Source organism: Lampetra fluviatilis, chromosome 10, assembly GCF_964198595.1.
Source record: "Lampetra fluviatilis chromosome 10, kcLamFluv1.1, whole genome shotgun sequence".
Lineage (NCBI taxonomy): Eukaryota > Metazoa > Chordata > Hyperoartia > Petromyzontiformes > Petromyzontidae > Lampetra > Lampetra fluviatilis.
Window position 1 is genome coordinate 3980932 of NC_136284.1, and position 12962 is coordinate 3993893.

Sequence of the window (12962 nt, forward strand, 5' to 3'; positions counted from 1 at the left end):
GTCGGCCCTAATGCTACCAACGCGAGCCACAGAATATTTTTTCTTTGTCAATAACTTTACCAATCCACTGTTGTATGGAGGATTCCCCCATGCCAATTTGGTTGGTTATGATGGGGGTTAGTGGGGGGGGGGGGGGGTTGTTTGACCATACTTCAGGGTTGGTAAAGATGGGGACTCTTTACCAGATAGTTCAGATGTCACTCGCCGCTGGTGTTAGCCGTGACCAAGGAATTGAACTCGGATACCCGGATACATTCGTGCAATGTGCTGTCCACTGCGCCACCGCGGGTGTGGCATTCAAAATAAGTCCTATCGATATGTGCCGGACAGCATATTGGTTATATTTCTAACGTAACTCTCTCCAGTTCAGATAATGCTCGCGGCTGATGTTCGCTACAGTCGGGAATCAGCCTCTCATGGCTCGATAGTTTTAAATGCTCCAAATAAAACTTTAGCATTTCCTTATGCAAGGCACTCCAAAGGGTTTAATTACAAGAGAAACAAAGGAAAGGTTTTACATTAGGCGCAGGAGTTTAAGGTATTGATTAGCGTTGACTGTAATTCATCATCGCCCACCCACCGAGATGCAGCGCTACGCCGGACGTGCCCTTGAACGTGCCGCCGATGGCCCACGTTACGACAGGATCGGCGCTTGTTCAGAGGAAACCTGCACTCCACGATCATTCTTGACCAAACGTTCAATCGAGCTCTCCGCCCTGCAGAGCTGTGTGCTTCAGTTTAACACGTGGTAGGCTTTCGCGACCAACATCATCCATAATGCGGGTTTTCTGTGTACTTCATTTCGTTCCGCGTGTACACTGCATACCCGGTCGTAAGCGTAGCGGACGAATGTGCCTTTTCATCATGGGACCTCCTTTGCCAGTACCAAAATATGAGAATAGGTGTCAGTTTTGTTGCCAGATAAAATGGTAAAAAAAACAATTATCATATTTTTCTACTGGCAAATGAGGTTCCAATGGTGTAAATGCTTACCCCGAGCTCTCATACTCTGATGGTGCATTGTCTTTGAGTTGTGCGCCTTTTGGCGTCATCTGGTCCAACACCATGCGAGACTGGGCTCTAAGGAAAGCTGTCTCGGGTGTGGACCAATCAACTTCAAGGACAGTGCATACATTATCAGAGTTATGTTTATTGTTTGCATTACGACTGCAGGAATTGTGGTCTATGCAAACATGACTCCTTGTAAAATAAAAGTTGTCAGTTTTGTTGCCAGATAAAAGGGTAAAAAAACAATTATCAGGTTTTCCCCTTTTTACTGGCAACAAAACAGGTGTTGAGATGTTAAAACACCAAACTGAAACCTTTTATAAGGAATCATGTCTGCATTGAACACAATACCTGTGGTCAGAATGCAAACAAAAAAATACTCTGATAATATATGGCATTGTCCTTGAAGCTGATTGGTCCACCTCAGAGTCTCAAAACGGTGTTAGATCTGAGGACGCCAAAAGGCGCCAAAAGGCATCTTCTGGTTTAACTCCGTTTTGAGACAATGCATATATTATCAAATTATGTTTTTTGTTTGCATTTTGACCACAGGTATTGTGGTTAATGCAGACATGATTCCTTGTAAAAGGTTTCAGTTTGGTGTTTTAACATCTTAACACCTGTTTTGAATGTGCCATTCTTTAGAAATCCCCGTAACTTAACACCCAACGACATTTATTGAAACGCTGGGGTCGGGTGGGTAGGGCAGGGGGAAATTTCCCAAAAATCGATATTGGAAACTCCATCGTGGCATGGTCACAAATCCACATTCGTAACTCTTAGGCGGGTCCCCCCGGGGGAGGAGGGTGGGGGCGTCTCTCTGGGTCCCACTTGCGCTAATTGGCACTCGTCGGCACTAATGGCTCCAAGGCTTGGAACTCCGGCGTGCGCTCCAGGGAAGGAGGATCCACAGCGGAGGGAGGGGCCGCGCCCCGCTCGCTCTACTGCGGCGTACGTGCGCGAGGCGTTCATTATGTCGCGAAGAAAGTCGCGGCGATTTCTGCCCCAATGAACATCAGAGGCTGGTGCTCATCTCCCGTTCGTATCCCTAAGCCAGTGGTGGAGATTCCTCATTTCTATAGAAGAGGGTGAGGGCCTATCTTGAGGAGGTCAACTGTTGACTTCTCCGCAGTGCGAGTACTCAATTTGTCGACCCCAGAGAGATGATGGGAAGAGTCAACCGCCCCCCCACCCAACCAGGAATTTAACTCATAACCTCTGCTGCGAAGGCACCTGGCCAGATAACATTCTTTAAGGGAGAGAGGGATGTTATGAAAAGATTGCGACGGAGCGATTCTACATTGGCTGATTTACAATGAACGGTTGACGCTCGCACGCGCTCGTGCGAATCAGCGGTGGCGGCAGCGGTGGCCACGAGAAGCGCGGTCGCTCGCTTGACGCCAAATCGCGAGCGGGGAAGTCTGACGTGACGACGTGGTTGGGAATGCACGGACGTGGTTTTCTTGTTTTCTTGCTCTTTTTTAAAACTGGACCCAGAGGAGCGACTAAACGTAGAAGTACGAAAAAGTTTGCGCGTAGAAGAAGACAACCTGATGATGCGGGCAGAGATGTGGGGGGAGTGAGGAGTGTGGGGGGCGTGAGGAGTGTGCTTCCGGGAGGGTAGTAATAATAAAAGCCCTTTAATCTTATACAGCGTCATTCATGCTGAAAGCATCCCATAACGCTGTACATTCATTATATTAAAGGACTAAATCCTGCATGCAGCCACTACCAAGCAAATGAAAACCCTCCTTCAAAGAAAAATAAAAAACGAATAATGAATCAAACGAGGTAATGGCAGCTGTTGACTGCAGTGTGCAGCTCTCACCGTTTGACCTCTTAACACCTCGTTTGTGGTGCTGAAATATGCCACCTACTCGCGAGGCCTCGGAACGAATTCGGTAATGACCGTGGCATTGCATCTCCCGCTGTAGCATAGCAGGAGGTGAAAATGTGACAGCTTGTGAGAGGCTTGACAGGCTGGATAAGTGGCATTTCGAGTCGTATTTTTACGCAAACTGGAAAAGGAAAAGCTCGTAGACTGAGCTGATGGCTGTGATAATAATTGCAGGCCGCCCCTTCCACCTGGGACATTACCCGCCTGCAGGCTCGGGGCTTCTAGTTTGGTGGCGTGAGTTATGGGGAAGGGGGGGGTGGTGACTGCATTGGATGCCGAATGCGTTTTGGTTATGGCCAATGTCACGGCGCGTACACCGCAAGGATTCCATTCACAATTTCGCGCATTTTTTGCGATGACTCATCGCTGGAGCCTCCGCGTTTACGTTTGTTAATCGCGCCATCGAGACTCCCGTCCACGCCTTCATCGCATCACCGCTCCCCGCCACGACCTCCCCAACTCCCTCGCCACCGAACTTCAGATGATCCAGCAGGCTGCTACTCGACTTCTCGCCCGCACCCATGAACGAGGACACTTCACCCCCAATATTCCAATGCCAAGCCGTAGCTCGCCACGCTCTGGTGGCTCTGGTGGCTCGCTCGCTGCTTTGTTCACAACAATTCGGTCCACGGCACGGTTCCAAACTCTCCACCTGTGTGTATGTGTAATGACGACTTGACACACTTTTCTTGAGATAGCACTTTATTGAAGACACGTTCACTTGACGTCAGGCGGAGACCCCCACTGCAACAGCCTCGAGTCTCCCGCACATCTCCCTTTTATACCGACACGAGGCCACGCCCCCCTTCTCGATCATTCTCGCTGACTCTGGACGCTCGCTCCACTGGCAGACTCCACGGTCCTCTTCCGTCACCGGACCACGCTCCCTTCTCGAACATTCCCGTAGCCACCAGTCCCTTCGGACTCACAACTGATGCCCCTGGCATTACCTCCCGTGGCTACTAGTCCCCTCACACCGCATGCACGCTCTATTGTCATTACATATGTATGCAAAACTTCTTTTGCACCGTGTGTAGCCAACAGTGCTATTAGGAGGTGCGGGGAAATTGAAGATGTTTCGTCTAAAACTGTTCATGAATTTTACCAACAATATTTGTTACATTTTCCAAAACGGAATTTACAGGATATTCTATGATGTAAAAATTAAGAAGACATTAAGCGTAATCCATCCTCTGCTGTGTCCAGGGACTGAATGGTTTCTCCAATGATTAACTTTAATAAAATAGCATGTAATCAATAGAAAGTATGAGCAGTTTAAACTTGCTTCCAATACAATCCTGAATCAACTTCACAACCGTTCTCGCCATGTTAAAGATCGTCCATGAAATCTCCCCTCGTCTCACTCTACTCTCCCCCCCCCCCCTTCTGCGCACACTCTTGGCTCCAGCGACCGAGGCATTCTGTCGAAGCCCACAGTCATCCTTCGCCGAACGGGAGGGTCGTTCATTCTCCTCTGCTGGTTCCATAGTCCGGAATTGGATGGGGGGGGGCTTCCTTACCCCAGCCACCAGTGCCGTTGACTCAAAATCCAGCCCCCAGATCTGCCTCTTTCTCCTTTGCCTTTGACTGGTAAACTCTGCTCACCGATTCTCGCTGCGACTTAAATTTGCCCACGGTTTGTGTACGGCGCTTCGAGATGCGGTGGCATTTAGACGCTGCGTACATTTGCATTGCATTGGAACAAAAAAGAAGAAACCGCTGCAATGCAGGCATGCAAGCACAGCAGATACTCTGAAATATGATACAGAGCTCAGGTGTAACCATGGCATAGCCACCGCTGCATGGCGGTGTATAACTGGCAATGCAGTAGTTGGCATTCGAACATGGAATGAGGGGGCAAAACTCCCCCACGGAACACACTCTCTTCCTCTCAGCCAGAAGTTCCATTGCTGCACTAAACTAAACTATTTAATATTTTTCCAGGTGAGGCCCACTGACTGAGCTACATAGCTCTTTTGCAGAAGCGACCTGGCCACAAATGATACTCCAATGAAGTGGCTTATCTCGTGGAAGTGTATTGCAGCCAAACACTCGAAACGCACGTTTTTTCAATGTGGAGGGAAAAACCCGGAGGACACGGAGAAAAATCCACGCGACCACGGGGACAGAGACATGCAGGCTCAAAATATACGGCAGACGTCAGGTTCGAGATCAAACTCATGACCTCCTGTATATCAGGCAAGGCAGTTAACATCTCGCCACCACGGTGGACAGGGAGTCAGTTGCTCGGATTTTCTCTCTCCATGAGCTTCTCGTCTGCGTCTCTTCTCGAGTCGCGTCTCATACCTCGTCGCACCGCATCCTCCCATCCCTTGCTCGGTCCCCCCCTGCTCCTCCCTCCCTGCACTGGAGGCATCTCCACGGCATCGTCTTGTTGCGTCTTCTCTGCCTCTTCTCAACACGTGCCTCAACACGTGCCTGAACCATCTGAGTCTCGCCTCCCGGGCCTACGCAAGAATATTAGTTACCCACCCTCTATCTACCAATGGGTAATTGTTAGTATGCTAAAATAAGACAGTTATGAACGTGGTACCATGTAATGCGAGCGTAAATGGGGTTGCTGCTGGGCTCTGGCCCAATCACACGGCCCGGGGTATTGGGGGCGGAGCCCGGTATGGGGGGCGTGTGGGAGGGGCCGCCGTTCACCTCGGCTCCAATGGGAAGCGAGGTGAATGGAGGTGGAGCCAGCAGGGCAGTATGGGAAGGCCGGATCGGACGATCCGAAAGGGGAGGAGTCAGGGTCACGTGGGAGAGAGGATATAGAGGGGAGCCCGGAAGAGATCGGGGCCAGTTGATGGAGTGAAGAAGTGGGACCACTTTGGGTGGCCGCCGCGCCATCAGCCACGTGGCTGATGGGGCTTCGGCACACCGTCGGCTAGCGGTGTGCGGAGCGGGGAGGAGCGGAGCGACTGACGGAAGAGCGCGTGCGGGGCGCGCGTGAGAAGGAGCTGACGGGAAAGCGCGTGCGGGGCGCGCGCGAGGAGGAGGTAACGGAGGAGCGTGCGCGGCACGCGAGAGGATTCGCTGGTCCCTTGTCAGGACCAGCGGGGTGTGAGGACGAGTGGAGGAGCTGAGGAGCTGAGGAGGAAGCGCGTGCGGGGCGCGCGCGAGACGACGCTGGTCCGCGGAGGAGACCAGCGGGGTGCGGAGAAAGAACTTGAATAAAAGACCAACGGAGACCAGCAGTGCCTGACGGAGTCTTTTATTACACCATTATAAAATGAACATTTCTACCAGTGCCCCATGGTTTATAGTGCAGTCTTCAACGAGAAGTACACTCAGTTGCTCTGGCCCCTCTCTATCTCTTGGCTATAAAGTAGAGCCACTTCCCAAAACGTCAGCTGTTTTACAACCTATCCTTTTCGGGCAGTGTTATTGTCAAATGCTTGTTGAGTGTCTTTTTTGTTTGTTTTATATATATATACATATTTTTTGTAAGTTCTATTTTCCAAGAAAGCAAACAGAAACACACCAGCAGGACACAAGGGCTCACCGTGTCAACTGTAAGACAACCAGAGTTGTTATCTAGCGCAGGAGAGAGAGAGAGAGCAGCGGACGAGGACGTGTGGAGCTTTCCGCGTGTACGTTGAACTCGCTTGGCACCGTGCGTAGCCAACCGTGCTAACCGCGGCGCCCCACGTGCGACCGCGTGTGATGTTTGACCTCCTCCCGCAGGTGCATAACATGATGGCGTCGGGAGCAGCTGGCGTGCTGGTCCACGCCGAGCCCGGGGCCAGCCTGCAGGACATGAACTGCGTCGGGCGGGAGTGCGACACGAACATCAACATTCCTGCCACCATGGTGCACGACAACCCCGACGTCACGGCCCAGATGAGGTGCGCAGCGCAAATCCCGCTGACGGAAGACACACAAGGCCCCATCAACGTCCAGTGGCGTAGCCTGGTTGGCGCGGGCCCTGGTACGAGGAATTAAATGCCTTCCCCCCCACCCCCCGTCCTGTGCAATTTCCCGTGGGCACCGGTGCAGTCAAAGTGCCTGCACACGCAATACAAGGGGTTCCGCGGTGGTGAGATGTTAACTACCTCCCGTGATATACAGGAGGTTGTGGGTTCGATCCCGACGTAGATGCCTGTATATTAGGAGTTTGCATGTTCTCCCCGTGGTCGTGTGGATTTTTCTCTGGGTCCTCTAGTTTTTCTCTCAAAATGCGTTTAGAGTATTTGGCTGCTCTACATTTCCACGTGATAAGCCATTTCGTTGAGCTGTCATTTGTGGCCAGGTAAAAGTAGCTATATAGCTCGGTGGGCCTTACCTGGTGAAATAAAACTAGTTACGTTGTTTGACATTTTTCCACTTCGCAGCAAAGCGGGGTGCAGAACGCCGCTCGGGCTTATCGTCGCCGTGTCGCTTGACTCGACGCCACCGTGGATTGTGAGCGGTGTCCAAATCGTGGTGTTACACCAAAGTGCCTGCGGTTCTCTCACGAGACTCGTTTTGCTGCCGCGTGATGAACGTGTTTAGCCTTCGTCAAAATGAAATTAAACACTTTGTCACTTCTCTAATTTGGCTGAGAAGAAAAAGGCAAGTTACTTGGGAGGGAGGCGGGGGGGGGACGTGCTGATTAAAATGAAACATGCAAGAGCGTTGCCCATCGTCAGACCCTAGGGGATCTGGTGTTTGGACGAATACATGCCGGCTGACGGATAACTCGCGTGGAGATCTTTCTGCTAAAAAAAATTCTCTTGCACTTTAACTATTGAAATCTGGTACAGCGGAATATTAATAAATAGGGGTCACTCGGCGTACACGAACGCAAGGATGAGGTCGCGGCCGCGCTCGCTCGCGCGTCACGTGTGGACGTGACACGCGATCGCGTGGCTCGCCACGGCCGGAACGGGCGCGGACCCACGAGGCAGCCGGCAACACGGCCCGGCCCGGCCCATCTGGCCCTCGCCGTGAAGCCAGCCAGAGCCTGGTGGCACATGGGGCTGAAGTGGGAGATTTGTTGTTCAATTTAAAAGAATTGCGATGAGTTGTTTGTTGCGCTGTTTCATTTGTACCGGATGGGAGATCGCCGCGGTAATCCGGGAAGTCGCCTTTTCGTTTCGATCTCCCGGCATGGCATTTGAGATGATGGAGTCAAATTTCTTTAAATCCCCCATCCACTGACCACCCCCCCCTCATCTGTTCAGTTGGTGTACGTGCTCAGGTCAGGTTGCAAAATATGTGGGTACTCCTACCTCCACCAAGATGTCCGGCCAGCGTGAAAGGGTAGACCAAGATACTCACTGGAGGGGGGCCTCTAGAGCTCCCTCTGGTGAAGGCCCATTACCTTCCTGCCCCCCCCCCCCCCCGCTTTTGGAGGCTGTGATTGTTTATTCCCATATCTTAGCGACATCCTTCACAGTGCCACTGTGGTAAATGTACACTTACCCCGAGCCAGCCTGTCAAACTAACGATAGTGACTATGTTTTATTTTGTCCAAGTAACGCCCACTGAGCTACATAGCTCCTTTTCAGATGCGACCTTGCTATCACAATTGATAGCCCGACGAAGTGACATTTATCGCAGCCAAATTCTCTAATGCGTGTTTCTAAATTTGAAGGGAAAAACCTGAGCACCCAGAAAAAAAATTCCACGTGACCACGGGGGGAACATGCAACTCAAATATACAGGTGTCAGGGTCGAGATCGAACCCACGACCTCCTGCGTTCCAGGCGAGGTAGTTAACATCTCGCCACCACGGCGAGATGTCAAGAAGCTGTCACGAATGCCCCGACTGCACGATGCGCAGGACACGCTCGACAGTAGCACACCTCTTTGCTGGTACGGCGCCGTCGTTTGTAAACATGAATCGCACGCTGACGATGTTGGCAGAGGTCACTCTCCACCCACCCCACACCCGTCAAGCCATGCAGAGAATGAGCCGTCTGCCTTCTGCGCTAAACTGCGCACTCTGCCGATTGGACGGCACACCGTACAGTGCTGTCTTGCGATAACAATGCATCCAAAATAAAATTTTAAAAATTAAGAAAACGACCAAATACATAAAGTTCCCCAGGGAAGTTGGCCGCCGAGAGAAGTTTCTGCGGCAGCCGTGCCAGCTGGGCAGCAATGGCCTCCATCCATCCCTCCACTCCCTCTTGCCGTTGATCAGTCCGAGTCCAATCAAGCCAATTGTATGCCCATGACCCGGAGCAGCTTCTGTCGGGTTGTGGCGGCGCTATGAACGCAGCGACACGAGTTCATTTCCTGACCACGGCGAACATCGGTGGCGAGTGACATTTGAACCCTGAACCGGTCCTGACCGCTACCCCCTCGCCCTCCCCACTTCACAAACCCGCAATAACCAGAATGTTGAAGTATGGTCAAGCAATGCTCAGGACCGACACATCATATGAAAGCTCTCATCCAGTCGAAGATTAACCAAGGGCTGGAAATTATTAATGTTACACGATTATAATTTCTGTATTGTGTTTATAAGTTATAGCATGGTCTAGGACTTCATCTGGAAGCTGCAGCTACTTTTAATTTCGTAGGTGGTGATCCAGAGCAAGGAGGAATAACGAGAGGCACATGCCGATGATAATGCACGGAAGCTGCGAAACGTATAACTTTGATTGCACATATCTGTCAAAGCTACACTGCATTCTATAGAACCGCGACAAAGTAAAGATAGCTTTAGTGTTGTGCAGACTCAACGGCTGGTTTCAACATTTGTGTAAAGATTTCGTGAGCAAAATAGTTTCTTTTCCTGTCTCGCAAAGTGCTTTACGCGAAGCACCTACGCTTGGACACTTTCGCTTCTCTTCTGGAGATTAGTTTCCCCGCAAGAACACAATGTATTCACCCGGGCTCAGAATCACACTTTGCAAAGTTTACTCTTCCACTTCCTATTTGCACTGCCGGTTCACACGTTCCGTGGCACAGGTGGGTTTACCCCGGAGCCGGCCACGATTCAATTTACTTGCCCGTGCGGCACCGTCTCCCTCTGTTTGATCGCATTACTCTTGTTGATACAAAATAAAAAGTTCCTCCTCGCGTCGCTAAAAGTAATAAACCGCTGCTAACCCCTTTCTCGCCACGGCAGAGCCGGGGTCATGGTGAACGTCACCTTCCAGCACACTCCGTCGCCCGCCTTCTTTTTTGCCATCGACCCGCAAGGCCGGCTGGCTGAGACCGGCTGGTTCCTGTACCCGAGTTTCAACTTCCTGGCGTGGCAAGCCCAGTGGTGAGGCGTCGGGGCCGTAGCGACGGTCGATTCCTCCGCTCTTGGTGAACGCGTCAGCGCATCGTCATGCGTGTGGGAAATACATTTTCGCGCGCGCCCAGTGTTTTGGTAATGGGTTCCCACGATGTCCGCTACGTTCACAATATAAGCAAAAATCTAATTATATTTCGATAATATTTTATTGGTGGTATCGCTCCCCCTCTGCTCCTCCCCACCACCCACCTACCACCTGTGAAAAGTAGTTCAGGAAAGCAGATATCGCAGACCTACTTCTAAATTCCACCAAGTGACTACTGGTCTACACAGCAGGGGGCAGCACTTTCCCACCAGTTCAGTTTTGTTGTTAGTGAAGTGGACCTCGCGGAACTACTGCTGAAAATCCCTTCACCCGCGCTGCACAGCAATCCCTCCTCAGTGCTCTGGGTGTGTTGCTGCGTGTCCAGGTTCAACTACCTGGGTGGGCTTTACATGCGACTGGCCGACAGAGCGAGCGTGGTCAGCGTGCTGGACAACGCGGTCATGCAGGGCGAGGACGGGGCGGCTGCCACGGTGCTGCTGCCTCCCGGTGGGCTCCCGCTCGCCCGCTCTCCCGCTGTACCACGCCCCCACGTTCCCACACATGCCAACGGTGGCTTCACCCACACTCGTTGGCACCGTTGCAGAGAGCGGCGTTGCGTTTTTTTTGTCACGTTGTCCGCACAAATACAAGCTGTCCCCTACTCGTTCTGCATCCATCCGCACACTCGGCACATCTAAACTTGACTGCTGTCACTCTCCTCCATGGCCTCCTCTGTGGCCTCCAGAAAACGCTGCTGCCAGAATTCTCACTCGCACCTGTGAAAGAGACCACACCACTCCATGACTCCTCTGATCCCTCTGCTGGCTCTCAGTCAAATGCAGGAAGTGTTCGAAACTCGAGCTCAAATTCTTTAAGATCCATACTCTTTGGTTCTTTCGGTAAAGTCACGTGACTTTGCTGAAAGAACCAAAGAGTATGGATTCCTGCAGTCACGAAAGCTTCAAATCTTTAAGATCCTTCGTGAACTCACCCTCCTGCCTGCCGCTCTCCTCCCATCTCACTCTGCTCCACTCCACGTACTCTCCAACCTCTCATCTCACTCTGTCCCTCTATGCACTCTCCGCTTCAGCAACCGAGGATTTATCACGAAGCTCCGTGTTTACATTTGCTCTGTGGGAAGTCGCTCATTCTCGTCTGCTGCCCCCACAATCCAGCCAGCCTCCATCCTGCCCCTGTTCAACTCTAGGTTTAAGACCTTCCTCTTGTTCTCTGTCTATGACTAACTTCGCCTTTCTCTCTACTCTATGATATATATGCCCACGTGCTATGTAGCAGAGTCTTCAATTGCCATCGCACAAATCCAAACTACAGTGCGTTGTAACGAGAGCCCAGAACAGGAGTAGAAAGCTCCGTGAACCTACATGTTAAGGGAGATGGCAGCTTTTTGAACAACAACAACAACAACAACCAAAACATCTGCTTTCACAATCGTGGAACGCTTGCACGTTCACGGTCACAAGCGCTGCTCTGGAAGAGGAATCTTGGTGCAATTTGTAGAGCCCGCTCACCGCGCGCTTGGCCAGCGCAGGTCCAAACCTGTATCCCCTACGCACCTCGACGCAAACACAACCCCCTCGCCCACCCCGCAATTCCCCGCTGAAACATTCCCTTGTTGCTGTCATAGCAGAGTGACGATCGATATGTTATTCATTTGAGCGTGCAAACCGTCCCCGCGTTTTTTTATATTCGTTAACTCTGCAAGTACAAACGGCAACGGCCCAGATGCAACTAGCCGTGTGGCACCTTCACCTTGCGGCGTCGCAACAGGTGAATTGTCTATAAATTATCACGCAAAATGCATGTGTGTGTGTTGAACGTCTTTCGTGCTGTACGTAGTCAACCGCGCTAATTGGAGGTGCGGGGGAAGGAGAACAAACTAAACACAAAAAACGGTTCGAAAGAAATGCGTTTTCAATCAAGATGATTTAAAAGTGCATAGCTCCCAGTGGCTTTCCAATATCCGAAGGGAAGAGCGTGCCAGACGGCCGCGGAAGCGCATCTGAAAGCACGTGTGACACCTGCACGTCAGTCAATCGCCGTGAAATCAATGAGCAAGCTTTGTCTTTACGCGCACGCCCACCTCCCGTGTGGAAAAGGGGACAGCGTTTGAAGTGCACCCTGCGGCCCACACGTTAATGGATTTTGTTTGTTACACAAACGTGAGTTTGCAATCCATGCAGGGCGATCCATTCCGATGCATTGACCGTCGCTCGTAATGTACTTTTAGGCCTCTCCATGGGAGTCAATTCACCCGCGAATCATTTTTACAGCCCACTAAATACGTTAAGTAGATGCAAAGTAAATCAATATATTTGGGACCCGATCTGCGTTTCGTACGCGCAAATCGATAGCGAGAAATATCGCGTTTGCTGCAATTAAAGAAATGTCATCGCCAACACGCGGAGAGCGGCAGTCGTTCGACGGAAGCTCGTCGTTACAAATAATTTCAGGCGTCCTGTGAAGGTGTTTTAGGTGTTGGCCGCTTCAGAAATTTGCGCTGTCGTTCTCGAGACCTTCACTCGTTTTCCGCCGGATCTTTCCATCGCTCCTTTTGTTTCAATGAAATATTTACCGTGTGAAATTGCAAACTCAAGAACGCAACGGTTTACATAGCCTTAACTCGTGTAATTAATGATTGTGAAATGTGAAATGTTTTGACGGCGCACGGCGATTGCTGTCTATGATGTCTTCACTTTCACGGTTTAATTATTTGGTGTAACTGACAGCGTTTGTGTCGCGAGCGTTCGAGATTCTAACGATTAGAA

General features: G+C 51.1%; 1 protein-coding gene across 1 annotated transcript in view; it reads left to right on the forward strand.

Annotated features, from left to right (window-relative positions):
* LOC144934441 (uncharacterized) overlaps positions 1 to 12962 on the forward strand; it is a 46020-nt gene that overhangs the window by 10175 nt on the left and 22883 nt on the right. Inside the window, exons 4-6 of the mRNA XM_078860193.1 lie at positions 6602 to 6762; positions 9978 to 10118; positions 10562 to 10683. Coding sequence (XP_078716319.1) covers positions 6602 to 6762; positions 9978 to 10118; positions 10562 to 10683 — 424 coding nt within the window. The remainder of the gene's footprint in view (positions 1 to 6601; positions 6763 to 9977; positions 10119 to 10561; positions 10684 to 12962) is intronic.